Below are 17,313 nucleotides of genomic sequence, written 5' to 3'. Positions count from 1 at the left end.
ATACGGTATGTGGCTATCCTGAACTCTCTTGCTCCTCTAAAATCTACAAGACCTAAAACTTGTGCCTAGCCCTGGTTAAATGACACCACTCATGCACTCAGGCAGGAGTGCAAAAGAGCTGAGCGTAAGTGGAAGAAGGGTAAATTACAAGTGTTTTACCAATAGTAAGGAACTGTCTTAAAAATTATCAGCATTCAGTAAAATCAGCCATGGTCACTTATTTCTCAGAAATCATTGAAAACAATGTTCATAGGCCTAAAGTAGTTTTCAGTAATATCACTACATTCATTAAACCCACTGCATCTGTTAATGCTGAGACATATGGGCTTACTTGTGAACAGGATTTTTTTTTTAATATCTTCATTCCCAAAAAGAAGTAATAAAAAAAGAAGTAAAAATAAGTAATATTTCATCTCCCGCTGATGACTGTGCAGTGCTTTCCCCACCATCACGTTCTTGACCGATTTAAGCCTGTTTCCCTCCCTCATCCATAAACATTGTCAGTAAAATGGAGCCCACTAACTGTTCTTTCAGTATCCTGCCCAATTGTACATTTAAAAGAGGTATTACCCACTGTTAGACCAGTAATCTTAGCAAAAATTAACTGCTACCTTACAGGTGGTTTGTTTGCTCCTTATTTTAAACATGCATTGGTTCACCCATTACTGAAAAATAAATAAACAAATAAATAACCTCGACCTTACAATCCTACATAATTATAGACCCATCTCCAAGCTGCCATCAGACGTGCAGCTTGTGAACAGGCAAGGCAGGCAACTGCTTGGGGCCCCCGGGCCCCCGAGAGTTGGGGTCTGAGGGCTTATTTATTTTGTTTTTTTTATTGTTTTTATTGTTCTTTACCATTGTATTTTCACATTTGGAATTTAAGAAACTTTGGTTTCATACATTTTTCGTTGGTGTCAGATTATTTATAACATATTGGTGATGAACACTGGTCAGAAGGGCCCCCTGGAAATTTTTGCTTGGGGCCACAACAGACTCTAGAATCACCTCTGGCTGCCATTTCTAACCAGGATCATGGAAAAGGTTGTGTTTTCCCAATTGTTCTCTTATTCTGGCCAGCACAACATCATTGAGAGGTATCAGTCAGGTTTTAGGTCTTTACATAGCACTGAGTCTACACTACTTTTGCACAACTAAATTGTCAAATGACATTCTGCTGTTTCTTGAGTCATAGTCCTGTGCTGTCCTGATTTTGCTTGATCTTGTATTTCAATACAGTTCAGCATAATATACTCCTAGACCATTTCAAATGTGGCAAAGGAATTCAGGGTACTACCCTAAGTTTGTTCACCTCCTACCTTAAAGATGGGAAGTTGATAGTTAAGACAGGCAATATGTCTTCATCTCATCAACAGCACTAATTAACTGTGCTGTTCCCCAAGGATCTATACGAGGGCCGATCCTGTTTTCTTTATATATGATCTCCTGGAGTTCTGTCTTCCAAAAACACAATATTTCATATGACTTATATGTAGAGGCATGAATGGGTCAAATTAGCATCTGAATAGCAGTGAAACCACTTGGCTGGAACTTACTCCCTCTTGCATTGGATGAAATCATCGTCTCTATTCGTGAGCCTTTAACTCAGTCAGTGAACTGCGATAGTGACTTAGAAGGAGAAATTTGTGATAAGGAGAATGTGCCTAAAATTAAAGCAGTTAAAGTTTCTTTGGCAAGTAAAACTGATGGGACACTAGTATCGTACTGTAACAGCTTGTATGCTGGGGCAATGAGGAACTGGGAGACAGGTGGGAGACATTTTCAAAACACCTATCTAGCTCTCCTCAAGTAATCACCTCACCTGATCCCTTGAGCACAATTTAAAAAAAAAAAGTGTATATACAAGCCTCATGGGTCTATGGACCATGCATCTGCGATTTAAATGTTAATAGAGCATTGATGCAAGGCTTGACAGATGGAATAAAATGATCCTGCCTCTACTCAAAATCAATTACTAGAGGGCAACCAAACATACTCTACAGCACATTTCAATAAAAAAATTATTTGAAAAGGTGTGGAGAACAATTTTTATCTGCACCAGAAAATAGGTAAAATGACAATACACAATACACTTCAGCTTATGACTTATGGCTTACGGTGACAGTGAACAGTACTCATGCACATGTACATGCTGCTTTTAAATGAAGGAGGCTGACTTTAAGATGTTGACATTGGCAGCAAGGTTGGAGAAATCATTGGGAGTCCCCTCTGGAACAAATAGGGTGGCCTGTGGGTGAGATACAGCAAAATATGTACACATTCTTGAAGTAATTCTGACACAACATCCTTTCAACTGGGCCCTTGATATATATATATATATATCTCATCTCATGAGATATATATATATATATATATATGGGCGGCACGGTGGTGTAGTGGTTAGCGCTGTCGCCTCACAGCAAGAAGGTCCTGGGTTCGAGCCCCGGGGCCGGCGAGGGCCTTTCTGTGTGGAGTTTGCATGTTCTCCCCGTGTCCGCGTGGGTTTCCTCCGGGTGCTCCGGTTTCCCCCACAGTCCAAAGACATGCAGGTTAGGTTAACTGGTGACTCTAAATTGACCGTAGGTGTGAATGTGAGTGTGAATGGTTGTCTGTGTCTATGTGTCAGCCCTGTGATGACCTGGCGACTTGTCCAGGGTGTACCCCGCCTTTCGCCCGTAGTCAGCTGGGATAGGCTCCAGCTTGCCTGCGACCCTGTAGAAGGATAAAGCGGCTAGAGATAATGAGATGAGATGATATATATATATATATATATATATTTTTTTTAATCTTTTTTTTTTTTAAAGGCGTAATATTTTTAACATTAGTTAGAATGAATGTGTCAACTGCTGCCTTGGCTTTCTCAAAATCCCTGGACATTTATTTCAGCTATGTTTCTGCAGACACAATCATCCAATGAGCTGTCAGAATGTCCATTCCACTTGTCTGAAAATATTTTGAGACTGGTAAGATGCCCTGAAAAATTCAGAGGAAGATCTCAGCTGTAGATATTGTTTTATACCCAAGCAGCTGCGCAATGTATCCATGTGCATTGACCCGTGCAGAGGTGTTGATGCTCTGTACATCTTGAATGGCTGAAAGGGTCTGAAGGACATCAACATACTGGGCCCCATCTTGTTTTCCAGAAGCTCCAAATACTTTTGTCAAGGCACTGTCTTTAGCCCACCAGCATGTCTCTCCAATTGGAGCAAGATGTCTGTATCTTGGGTCCTTGTTCTCCTTCTCCCAAATGTTCATCCTCTGGTAGGACTCAATGATAAGCAATGTTGTTCATGAGAGAAAAAAAAAGAGACCCACTTGCCAATACACTGTCGAGTTTGCTAAAACAAGGTTCAAAAAGTGTGCATAGCAACACACAGGGACTTGGTTGGGGGACTTTGCAGAGAGCAGTATAGAGAAACCTTTATATTGCCCTTGAATGTTGGAGGCCACGTCAGTTGATTTGCCAGTGTACTGCTTCATGTCCAGGCTCATGTTTTCCAGCACTTTATTTAAACCTTGTACAAAGTGCTGCCCAGTGGATGCCTCACATTTATTACAGCAATACGTATCTCATAAATAATGTAGCACATATCTTATAATGACAGAACACTGATCTTGGTTCTGTGATATACTGTGTGGTATCAATCTGGACAAAGAACATACCAGATGCCTGGACTTGAGGAGTGATAGTGGCCTTCATTAGGTGCTGGATGGTTGTGATGATGATGTTGACAGTTATTTTGGATAGGAGAGTGACTAAAGAACCTCTACCTCCTCTTGATCCATACTGATGCATGTTCCATCTCTTCTCTATGCAGAGAGTCAGATGCTCCTTTAGACAAATGCCATATTTTCCAAGCAAAATTATCATTTCCAAAAAGTTGTCGTGATCAATGGTGTCTTCATCAAACACATACGCTGCCTCTGATTGTGAGCCTCTATAGCTCAAACCCCTTTTGCCAATTAGCTTAACCACATCTATGATGCACTCCAGCACCTGCTGCCTTTTGCACACTTATTCTCTATGAAGAGACATCTGACTGCCTATAAGAAGGCTCTCAATATTACTTTTGGAGGACCTAAAGAAATAAGCCTCAGCACAAACTCTGTACTGACTGCTCCTCTCATGCTTTTCCACTCTCTGATGGATGTGTGCAATTTTTGTCATTCCAGTGATGAACAAATTGCTATCTGCAGGCTTAGGAGATACCATACAAAGAGAGCAGAAGAGTGCTATTAGTGCCATCTTTGAAAAAAAAAAGCTCTCTGCATTACACTACTGTCTGGCTTTTGCTGTCGATGAAAATGAAAGAAATTATGAATTTCTCACAAATTTATGACATTACAAGTGCATCTTAAACAATTTGAATATTGTGAAAAAGTTATCTTTTCATAATTTCATTCTGTTCCATATTCATTACAGGTAAAGTGAAATATTTCAAGCCTGTGTTTTTTTTTTCTTGTTTTAATTTTGATGATTATGGCTTATAGCTCATGAAAATCAGAAATCCAGTATCTCAAAATTAGACCTGTGATGGGTTCAGGTCAGGCAAGTTAGCTGGCCTATCAAGCACAGTGATATCATGGTCAGCAAACCATTTGGTAGTAGTTTTGGCACTGTGGGCAGGTGTTAAGTTCTGCTGGAAAAGAAAATCGGCATCTCCATAAAGCTTGTCAGCAGATGGACGCATGAAGTGCTAGAAAATCTCCTGATAGACTTTGAACTTGATAAAACAGAGTGGACCAACACCAGCAGATGACATGGCACCCCAAATCATCACAGACTGCAGAAACATCACACAGGACTTCAAACACCTTGGATTTTGTGCTTCTCCACTCTTCCTCCAGACTCTTGGACCTTGATTTCCAAATGAAATGCAAAATTTACTTTCATCTGAAAAGAGGAATCTGGACTACTGAGCAACAGTCCAGTTCTTTCTCTTCTTAGCCTGAGTAGGATGCTTCTGATGTCTCTGGTTCAGAAGTGGCTTGATACTAGGAATGCAACAGTTGTAGCCCCTCTCCTGAAGATGTCTGTGTGTGGTGGCTTTTGATGCACTGACACTAGTCTCAGTCCACTCCTTGTGAAACTCTTCCAGTTCTTGAATTGACTTTTCTTCATAATCTTTTTAAGGCTACGGTCATTCGTGTTGCTTGTGCACCTTTTCCAGCCAGCCTTTTCAGCAATGACCTTCTGTGGCTTACCCTCCTTGTGGATGGTGTCGATGATCATCTTCTGGACAACTGTCAAGTGTGGTGGAAAATTGTAATAAAACCCAAAGCTGTCAGGAAGAAACAGACAGAATATAAGTTTATTATAGTGCTTCTTGCAAGAGGACTTCTCCGAACTCAGAGAAGTATTCTCTATTTCCATAGACCCTGTTTTATACTTGCCAAAATAACAATAACATAACTTGCATATCAGATATCTTCTTAATCTCAGGGTGTTCAGCCTTGGCACCCTCTCTATCATTACCTTGCTATCCTGGCTACCTTCACATGTACACATGTTTACAATTACCTTCCAAAATAAAACAGTGTGACACAAAACGACATTCTTCATCTTATACAAGTTGAAAGTCACACTTGGAAGATGCTCTGGACACTTACAGTAATGCTTTTATGGCTGAGGACTACAGTTGACTTGCTAACTTTAGGACTGCAGTTGTCATGAACAGTTTTGCACTCAAGTTTCCATCAATGAAGAGTTATAACATCAACGAAACTGACTTCATGTTAAAACTGTTAATGTTATAATCACATTGTCTGTTATCACCCAAATGAGGATGGGTTCCCTTTTGAGTCTGGTTCCTCTCGAGGTTTCTTCCTCATGTCATCTGAGGGAATTTTTCCTTGCCACTGTTGCCACAGGCTTGCTCATTGGGGATAGATTAGGGATAACATTAGCTCATGTTTAAAGTCATTTAAATTCTGTAAAGCTGCTTTGCAACAATGTCTATTGTTAAAAGCGCTATAAAAATAAACTTGACTTGACTTGATATAAACATGAGACACATTGTCTGACCTTCTAAGAATCTGAGAGGCACAGATTCTCTAAAAATGATATTTGTCCCCTACACAGTGTCTCTGAAGCTTACCTTTCTAAAGATCACTAAAATCATAAGAATTGTCTAAAAATTAAATTTTCCTCTACACATTCCCTGGCAAAAAAAAAAAAATTACTTTATTGTATTTAAAGTATATTCATATTTTCAATAGTATATTGAAAATGTACTTACACAAACTGTACTTTTTATAAATATATAAAAAGTATACTAACATCACGCTTTCACGCTAACACTTTTAACACACTTTAAAATAATTATACTATATTACACTTTATAGAAATATATTATACTAAAATATACTTTAAGTGAAAGTTGTGTAATTTCTAAAGTGTACTAATTTTAAGGTACTTATAATACAAACAAAGTACTAATTAAGCATATATTAGTACATATAAAGTCATATACTTAAAGTATACAAAATATAGGTACTTTAAGTTGTTCCACTTTAGCACATAAAAGTACACTAAATACACTTCAAGTTGCACTTTTCTACAATTTAATTACAATTAAAATATATTTAGTACAAAATTAGTTGTTCCAAAATAGCATGCCTCAAGTTAACTAATCATAAACACACTTGAAGTATATTGATGATTAGTGTGGCTTCAAGTACACAAAAGTATGCTAAATTTTAGTACACTTAGCACATTTATTTTTCACCAGGGTTCCCCCTTTATTAATTATTTGATAACTATAATAAAGCAAAAGACTTTCCCTCATGCAATTTTCTGTCTCCTGTCCCTCCTATACAGGTTTTCCAGCAGGCACATCATTTACAGGGAAAATAGAAACGATTATACTGCTGTTTTTGTGAGACATAGGCATCTGTACACAAATGGCAAATTAACAGATAAGAAAATATGCAGATTCACATTATATACATAAATCAAGCATAACTATCATGTTATTTCTTCAGTCAGCAATAAGCATCAGCAAAAATATCTATAGTTCATAATTGTCCACATTGAAGAAAGGGGGGTTATAACTCTCATACGTTCATACATGCTCTCATACATGTGCTCCTCTGGATACATCTTCACCATCTGGTAATTTTTCATGACCACATGTACTATTTTCATCATCATATCTCTCAAGCATCGTAGAACACACGGTACAATCAGACATATCGGAGCAGTACGCACATTACTGGCATGAGTATGGTCAATAACCAATGTCCCCATCCATTACCCCATTGGAGAAACCATGAGTACTAGGAATCATTGGCAGGTGGTGGGGCTGTCACTGCTTCTTGCATATAAAGCAATGATGGAGGAGATGTTCTGATAGTTGTCTGGCATATAGAAACAACAGGTGTTTAATATCTTACACACTTCACCTTTCTCTGCCAATAATGTGTCAAGTGCAAGTCTGTTCTGAATCACAGCCCTCCTAAGGGCATCTAGTTTGTTATTCATGAGGTTGAGGGCTGACTCCGTCTCATTGGCTAACCTTAGCAGCTGCCATGCCAAGCCGTTGGTCTTGTTTAATGCCGCTGTTGTTCCTCCTCCCAGGAATAGCGACCACCCCACATTCACTCTATAGATAATACTTGTTTCTGGAGCCATACCAATAATCTGGAAAATTAAAGTCTCTGTTGTTAGTGCCAGAGAACGCCTGAAGGTGAGATGTCACAACCATGTGTCCTGTTGTAGTCAATTTTATCCAAACTGCTTGAAATCATAATTTTCATCCTTGATTTTAAAACATTTGTTTTTACCTTAAAGATGGTCAGGGAAGTGTTCACTATATCTTACCACGATTTTATCTTTGAATCACCAGTGTATCATTTTTGAAATTCTTCTTCCTCTTCTTGTTCTGGGGCAATGGCATTCTTGTACATTTTGCTATCCTCCTCAGTTGCATGAGGTTCTAGACTTTTATCAAAGAGGATTACAGTGCCAACACCACTGTTTTCAAACTCTCTGCATCTGAAGGGGATTTGCATTCAAAATTATACAAGCAATATGAAGAAAAACTTAAAGAAATCCAACTTTCACTGGAAGACATAGCAAAACTTCACTATATTTGTTGTGTAGCTTGAGCAGAAGGTTAAGTGTATGATGTCACAATTCAGTCTCATGGTTGTTACTGTCGACTCTTCTGAACAGGCATGCATATGTAAAATTAACATGGCAGACCATGAAATACCGAATATTAAAATCAAGATTTCTCGCAACCTATTTTAACTGTCTCAAAAATTTAAATTAAATTTACTTTCCAAGATATTATAGTTTTTCACCCGTAGTCAGCTGGGATAGGCTCCAGCTTGCCTGCGACCCTGTAGAACAGGATAAAGTGGCTAGAGATAATGAGATGAGATGAGATGAGTCAGCTGGGATAGGCTCCAGCTTGCCTGCGACCCTGTAGAACAGGATAAAGTGGCTAGAGATAATGAGATGAGATATTATAGTTTTCTTTGAGTTGGTAGAATTTGCTTATGTATGTTTTTAAATTTCGTAAAATCTCATCAAAGTAACACTTTAAGGAAAAGAAATAATGTAAGAGCACAATTAATTTCAAAAGCTCAGACTGGATGTGTCATGGAAACTTGCTCATCTTCAAGAAGAGTTAAAAAGTCGAGGAGTTGCAGAAACTAGACTTTTATTGACTCAAACAACAAAAGCCGAGTCAGTCTGCAGAGTGATCTCCCATATAATGACAATTTCCTATTTTATACATTTCTATACATCATAGTTCACACCCATTATGATATCACCAATAATCTTATTGGCTGGCATTTCACATCAACCCTCGCCAGAGCATCACCATTATTTTTTAATTGGTCAGTACATCTCGCATTATCCATCTTAATGTTCATTAAGTTTCATTCGCTCATGTTTCATTTTCTCACGCATTCCCAACACTCCAGTACATGAGTGTATGGCCTTGAGAACTTTCTGATAAGCTCAGCACTACATGGCGCAGTTAGACAACTGCCTAATTAAGAGCACAGGTGGAAAACTGTAGCCGTATCATAATGACGTATTAGGAGTGTAGGCGCAGAGAAGTTACCATAATTCAGAAGAATATAAATAATGTTTTTAGCAGAAAACAACCTTGACCTCAACCTCAACTTCAGTACGTAAGCAGACCAGCACAAAATGTGCAGGTGCAGAGAAGTTATAATACACAACTCGGAAGAAAAACAGGTCAGAATGATTTTAGCAGAAAACAACCTCTTAACTTCAGTTTATAAGTATGCCAATATGAAATATGATTTTATACATGATTACATTTGAGATAAATGATTTTGATTACTTATGAGTTACTGAAGAATGAGAGGACAATATGAATAAGATGTGACCCCAGATAACCTACTGTAACGTTTAGTCACTTTATCTAATCTGTTGCTTCTGACTTTTAAAACAAACATAAATGTTATCAGTATGTAATACACACACACACACACACACACACACACACACACACACACACACACACACACACACACACACACACACACACACACAACTGGTATGCAAATTTATTTTATCAGTAGAGGAAATATGAGCACAATGTTAAAATACTCCTTTACAAGTATTGCAAATGAAATCTTCAGCAAAAGACACTAAATATGTGTTTCTGTGTTTAAATACATACAACAAAATACATACAACAAAATACATACAACAAAAGAACTCATTCTGCAAATACAGGCATTTTCTTTACACTGAAAGCTCCAAGAAAGGTCACTTTAACCCTCTTGAGGGCCCATCTTCTCTTCACCGGTGGCATCTCATAGCCTCACTATTGCATATACTGTAAGTGAATTGATCACACAGTTTTTGGAGGAGTTCCTTTTCATCCATATTTCAGTCATGTTTGTCCTCTTTTTTGTAGACAATGAGTCTAGTACACCACTGATATGTCCCTGTTATAAATGTGCTTGTATTCATAACACTTCTGTTTCGACCATTGGTTTAGCTTTCCTTAATTATTAGTACAGCTCCAATTGGTGCAAGTTCTCTCAAAACTCTGTAATAACATTTTAACAATCCACACAGTTAAATTAACAAGAAAAAACAAAACAAAATGAAGTAAACAACAGTGAATTTAGTGGAAGCACTGAGAAACACACTTCCTCTGATATTAGCTATTATGGTCACTTCTGCAATATAACGGAAGTTTCATACATAGAGTTTTCCAGCTATAGAAATAAGGTGGATAGATTGGATACATTTCCAAATGTATTAGAATTAAGCGCCTGTATGTGTCTCCCAGAGGATTACTGGTACCTGTGAATGTGGATTGTCATATAGAGTCATCATATTTCTACACTGGCTATGTTTTTGTCACTATTGAGCTTTACTGGGTGACACGGTGGTGTAGTGGTTAGCACTGTCACCTCACAGCAAGAAGGTTCTGGGTTCGAGCCCAGTGGCTGACGGGGGCCTTTCTGTGTGGAGTTTGCATGTTCTCCCCGTGTCTGTTTGGGTTTCCTCTGGGTGCTCCGGTTTCCCCCACAGTCCAAAGACATGCAGGTTAGGCTAATTGATGGCTCTAAATTGACTGTAGGTGTGAATGTGAATGGTTGTTTGTCTCTATGTGTCAGCCCTGCGATGACCTGGCGACTTGTCCAGGGTGTACCCCGCCTCTTGCCCATAGTCAGCTGAGATAGGCTCCAGCTTGCCCGCGACCCTGCACAAGATAAGCAGTTATGGATAATGGATGGATGAGCTTTACTGCCATCTACTGGATTGTAAGATGTATGGCAAATGCCGTATCTTGCAACATTAGCGAAAGTGAAAATAAACTCATGGATCTGCCCTGTGACTCGGATCTGACAATGGATTCTTCCTTGGCCCATGCTACATCCTTCCACCAAGTTTCAATGGAAATCCATTGAGTAGGTTTTGCACAATCCTGCTTAAAGGCAGACGGACAAACAAACGAACTATACCAAAAACATGGTTCATCATAAAATGCTGTGGTAATGTTGTGCTGCTATGCCTCCACCACTAGAGGTAGTGATGCACACATCTTAAGTTAAACATTAATGTTCATTAGAAAGGTAAGCAACTCATGTTTCTCACATTGAGCTGTCTTCCATATTCTCCTGTCCCCTACTGTGCCTTTCTGCAACACCTCTCAGACCCAAATAGAGTGAGTAAAATGTAATGCTGCTTCCTAACTTTCCTCAATTTTAAAATCCTCCAGATTTAACTTGGGTTTGAGTTGTTCCATTGATACTTACCTGAAGCCAAGAGATCAGAAGAATGTAGTTTGAGTTACAAACCTCTTTAAATCCTGTAAGCATTTTTAAATACAGTAAATTCATTTAAAGTCTGATAATTGTAGTTCACATGATTTTTGATCGGGATTAAAATATTTAGGTCTCAAGTGTTCATATGCACAGATTTTTCAAATGTAAAGCACTGGAAATCCTGCAAAGCAATTTACTCTATTTACTCTATCAGGCAAGAGATGGAAACAAGTCACACTATGAGTATAACGATTAAAATGCAAATAAAGCAAATATTACTATTACAACATATAATAAAACAATGTAATCATGTATATTTCATACTCGTGTCTTAAACTGATGACAATGAGCTGAGTTTGGTGCTCAGGGCTCCCATGGAGGATGAGGTTACATATGGAACAGGTTGATATTCTCACTGTATGTTCATTCCCTCATTGTGTGTAACCAATACAGCAACTGTGTGAGGGTTAGAGAAGGGAGGGGTGGTATAAAAACTGCCTTGCTATAGTCTGCTCCCATTTCTCCTGGTTTGTCAGTGGCTTTAATGTGTGGGGCAAAAGCCAAGATGAAGCTTGTGTTTGTGGCCACCTTTGTTCTGCTAGCACTTTCCTACCTGGACCAGGTGGACTCATCTGCCTATGACAAGATTGTGTCACATAGCCGCATCAGGGCCAAGAGTCAGGGGTAAGGGAATATTTTTATATAGTTTTTTTTTTTTTTAGAAATGTTTAAAAAACAAAATTGTAGCTGCAAAAAGCCAGTTTTGCATATTTGCCATATTCAATCATGTATCTTTAATGTTTTTATTAGTCCTTATTAGTTTGCTATAATTCATGTTGGGCATATATTTAAAAGGTATAATAAATAAAAGCTTGTGCCTGCAAGCCCAAATTTCATCTTGCTTCAAGGAGGATTTAGGGGGTGGGGGGAGACACTGAATCTCCAAAGTGCAAAGTGAAATGACATTACTCCTGGCTGTTCATCATGATGCATGCTATTACAGATTGTAAAGCATTTGTTAAGAATGGCACATCATTAACCTCCATAATTGCAGCTGATTTTAAAATTGCTTACTCCAGGAAAGAAGCAATTTTCAGTGTTGAACTCCAGTCCTAGAGGCTTCTTTCTTTTTTCCCTTTTCTTTCTTGTTTAATTGTTCTTCTTACATTCTCGACAGGCCCAATATGTGTGCCCTTCAGCAGGTAATCGGGACCAAGAAGAAGTATTTCAGCACATGCAGGAACTGGTACCAAAAAGCCATTTGTGGAAAGAGAGCGTAAGTGGTTCAGACTGGGTGTCCGTTTGATCTGTGGTCACTATGTTGCTCTCTCTGTGTGTGTGTGTGTGTGTGTGTGTGTGTGTGTGTGTGTGTGTGTGTGTGTGTGTGTGTGTGTGTTGTAGGGGGCATATAGAAGGGTAGGGAGGTAGTGATGAGTATTGGGGATGATGGGTAAAACATATCTAAAGATGAAACCAAACTTAAAGCAGGTACTTACCTGGAGGCAGGGAAATATGAATAAAGTGTGTTATTTGTCATTTTGTCTGCATTTCTCAGTTGTGCTATGGGTCCCATATGAGAGACAGATGGAGGTTCAGGTTCTTATAGTTATCAGCATTGGTGTCTTTGAGAGTGGAGTTGAGTTAGATTTCCTCTTTGACTCTGGGAATGAGTTTTCCTCTTGTACTGATCTAAGACCAGCTAATCCCAGTTATTGAAAATATCTACAAACTGGCCTCTCCTCTTCCTTTATTTAAACTTAAATAAAAAGTATCTATAGTCTAATCATTGGCTGTACACCTCTGCAATCAAAAGGAGCCCTGCTACATATATACAACACACAATAAATCGAAACTAAAAAAGAAACTAGTTATGATCAATATCAAATAGAAATATCCACAATATGTACATATTCATTATATTCAAATTAGTTACAAATAAAAAAAAAATACACAAATATAGAAAAAAAAAAGCAACACAAATCAGCAAGATCAGCAAGTAAAAAACTTTTACCTGCACTGCCTACAGGAACATGGATCTCAGTTCATAACAGACTTTAATGGTCAACTCTATTAAAATTTTAAAATGGTTCAAGATGAATTAATCCCATGCAAATTATTAGCACTGTTAGAGAACTAAAATAATAGTTTACATTAAAAATTGACTTTCACTTTTATCTTTACTTAAGAAAATTGGATTAGTGAAGTGTGATCTTGGGACACTCCAATAATTGCTTTAGGGTTCACAATACAAATGCATTGATCAGCAATATGCTGTCTTGCAAATGTACCCTGATAGAAAAATAGGCTACAGCATCCTAAAGGATTTTTCAGTTTCACCCATCCCAGGAATCCCTTAAATCAATAATTTAATATGTTACTAAATTCTCACACAAAATTTGGTCCTGAGATGTCCACCTTATTTAAAACTGTGCCAAATATGTGATATTCAAGTAAAACATAACAAACCACACCATATTTTATGATTGGCATTTTTCATATTATATCGTTAAAAATATTCCAAATGACTGGTGCATGTTGTACCATTTTTTTAAAACCCTATTATGAAGGAATGCATTGCCTCTAGCTGCCTGATGCAGTACTTATTTTAATAGAAAGACATCTTAGTACTAGCTACATTCGAAATGATAAATCTCATCTCATTATCTCTAGCCGCTTTATCCTGTTCTACAGGGTCGCAGGCAAGCTGGATCCTATCCCAGCTGACTACAGGCGAGAGGCGGGATACACCCTGGACAAGTCACCAGGTCATCACAGGGCTGACACATAGACACAGACAACCATTCACACTCACATTCACACGTACGGTCAATTTAGAGTCACCAGTTAATCTAACCTGCATGTCTTTGGACTGTGGGGGAAACCGGAGCACCCGGAGGAAACCCACGCGGACACGGGGAGAACATGCAAACTCCACACAGAAAGGCCCTCGCTGGCCACGGGGCTCGAACCCGGACCTTCTTGCTGTGAGACGACAGTGCTAACCACTACACCACCGTGCCGCCTCGAAATGATAAATATTTAAGAAAACATAATTTGATATTTTAGATCAAATTAAATTTAAGATTAAAACATAAACTAACCACAATCTAGCACTGAATCAAAATTCAAGCTACAAAAGTTAAATAATATACTGAAAGGCAGTGGCATGTAAACCATTTTATTGCTAAACATATATGCAGTATGCATCTAAACTAATTAGCAAACAATCAAAGACCTCGGTCTCTGAGTCTAGCTAAGCTCTGACTTAGCCTTCGTAGATGACTGCTTTGCCACACCATTTTCCAGTGAAGTTTAACACTATAAATACAACATGATAACTTACATACAGTTGAAAATTCAGCCAGAATCATTTTAAATGCAATAAACACATCACCTTCACATTGCTAATTGAAGTGCATATGTAGAGTTATGAATTGTAACTGCAGTACAATGACAGATCACATCATGTAAAATGACACATAGCAGCCAGGACCTTTTTACTTACATAAAATTGTTAACTGAAATTTTTTTTTCTGTTTCAGTTAATAATTCCCTTGGCAGTTTTTTCAAAAATTTGAAAGAAAGAAAGAAAGAAAGAAAGAAAGAAAGAAAGACTGACTGACCAACTGACCAAATGAATGAACAGAAAACCTTAAAAAAAACAACTGAATGAACGAACAGAAAACCTTTCCAAAAAAAAAAAAAAAACTGACCGACTGACCAGAAAACCTTTCAAAAAACTGACCGACCAACTGACCAAACGAACGAACGAACAGAAAACCTTTCAAACACCGATCGACCAAATGAACGAACAGAAAGCCTTTCAAAAATACCAACTGACCAACCGACCAAACGAACAGAAAACCTTTCAAAAAAAGAAAGGAAGTAAACAGGGCAAAGCAGTAGATGCTTAAGAACCACCATCATTGTCAGTCTTGATATTAATTTTGGAAGTTCACATGAGTATGCTTCCCCCCTGCAGTCCTACTCACATCACCTACATGCATTCAGCCAATCTCCTCTGTGAAATCACCTACATGTATACCTAAAAGTATCACCAATATGTAGGTTTTGATGATAGAACAATAATCACTACATTACCCTTTTTGCAGATTCTACATAATTTAAAAATGAAAATATATGTTGGAGTATGGGTTGAGGTTGCTATTTGAGACAGAGTAAACACAGTTACATTCACATTTGAACAATTGCTTAGCTGATGTGATATCTGACAAAGAGCCATGTTTATTGCTCTTGGCTAAGCAGGATACACAGAGATCTGGTCATCAGATGACGCCAACATGTTTCATGTGCTACAATTTACAGTGCTGACATGTGGCAAGCTTGTGCAAGGCAGCTATTTTAAACTGTCGAGTCTGAGCCATGAGGTGTCATTTCTGTGATATAAAATAATTTTTGTTCACAAGTTTAGCCAGTGAACAGAAATATGATGTAAACTCTGGTTCCATGAAGGCAAATAACTGTCTTGTCATTTGGGCACTTCATTTTTCACATTTTTTTTTCTTTAAACTTGTAATTTTTTGGTCTTTGAAAAGTTCAGTAGCTTCCATCAACATATAACATATTCTTTCCATTTGTATCCTCAAGCAAATCCCCAGTAGTATCTTTGCCATGACAATTTTTAGATTTAAGGAGGCATTTAATGTAAGGTTTGTGTATGAAAGAAAAGTCTTCTGGAATTTCACTTTTTCAAGAATCATTCACTTTTTTTTTAGTTCTTGACCTTAGAAGGTTTGAGAATACGAGCTATAGTTTGAGGAGTCCGATATCCTTTGCAGGCCACTTACTTCATACTGGATCTTGTTCAAATATGGTGGGCCCCAGCCATGTACGAACTAACCACATCTTTAACCAATTTGCTTTTTGGCATATGTATATGCCAATGTGTATCCAAATATCCATCTGGATGCGTAAAGCAAGCAGAGACAGAAAAGATGAACACTAATATTTTAGACTCACTCAGGCATATATTTCCCTTAAGAATGGTTAGTTTTTTACTGATAACAAAAAATATACTATATTCTATACAATACTTACTATATACTTGGTGTATACAGTGTCTTGCAAAAGTATTCATCCCCCTTTGTGTTTGTCCTGTTTTGACGCATTACAAGCTGGAATTAAAATGGATTTTTGGAGGGGTAGCACCATTTGATTTACACAACATGCTACCGCTTTAAAGGTGCACATTGTTGTTTTATTGTGACACAAACAATAATTAAGATGAAAAAAACAGAAATCTGGAGTGTGCATAGGTATTCACCCCCTTTCGTATGAAGCTCCTAAATAAGAGCTGATCCAACCAATTCACTTCATAAGTCATATAATTAGTTGATTAAGCTCCACCTGTGCGCAATCAAAGTGTCACATGATCTGTCACATGATGTCTGTATAAATCAACCTGTTCTGGAAGGACCCTGACTCTGCAACACTACTAAGCAAACAACATGAAAACCAAGGAGTCTCCAAACAGGTCAGAGACAAAGTTATGAAGAAGTATAGACCAGGGTTGGGTTATAAAAAATATCCCAAACTTTGAATATCCCACGGAGCACCATTAAATCCATTATAGCAAAATAGAAAGAATATGGCACCACTACAAACCTGACAAGAGAAGGCCGCCCACCAAAACTCACAGACTGGGCAAGGAGGGCATTAATCAGAGATGCAACAAAGACACCAAAGAAAACACTGAAGGAGTTGCAAAGCTCAACAGTGGAAATGGAAGTATCTGTTCATAGGACCACTTTAAGCCATACTCTCCACAGAGTGGGGCTTTATGGAATATATATGTGTGCATGTGCACGCACGCACGCACACACACACACACACACACACCAATCAGCCATAACATTATGACCCCTGAGAAGTGAAGTGAATAACACTGATTATCTCATTACAATGGCACCTGCCAAGGGGTGGGATATATTAGGCAGGAAGAGAACAATCAGTTCTTGAAGTTGATGTGTTGGAAGCAGGAAAAATGAGCAAACATAAGGATCTGAGTGACTTTGACAA

The 17,313-nt window shown here is 38.2% G+C and overlaps 1 protein-coding gene across 1 annotated transcript in view; it reads left to right on the top strand.

Moving 5' to 3' along the window:
* The first annotated feature begins 11,815 nt into the window (after nucleotides 1–11,815).
* postna (periostin, osteoblast specific factor a) overlaps nucleotides 11,816–17,313 on the top strand; it is a 105,464-nt gene continuing 99,966 nt past the window's right edge. The window contains exons 1-2 of the mRNA XM_060909187.1: nucleotides 11,816–11,958; nucleotides 12,452–12,550. Of these exons, the coding sequence (XP_060765170.1) occupies nucleotides 11,819–11,958; nucleotides 12,452–12,550 (239 nt within the window). The 5' untranslated portion in view covers nucleotides 11,816–11,818. The remainder of the gene's footprint in view (nucleotides 11,959–12,451; nucleotides 12,551–17,313) is intronic.

The sequence above is a fragment of the Neoarius graeffei genome, chromosome 25 (genome assembly GCF_027579695.1).
Source record: "Neoarius graeffei isolate fNeoGra1 chromosome 25, fNeoGra1.pri, whole genome shotgun sequence".
NCBI lineage: Eukaryota > Metazoa > Chordata > Actinopteri > Siluriformes > Ariidae > Neoarius > Neoarius graeffei.
This window is presented reverse-complemented; position numbering and strand designations above follow the sequence as displayed.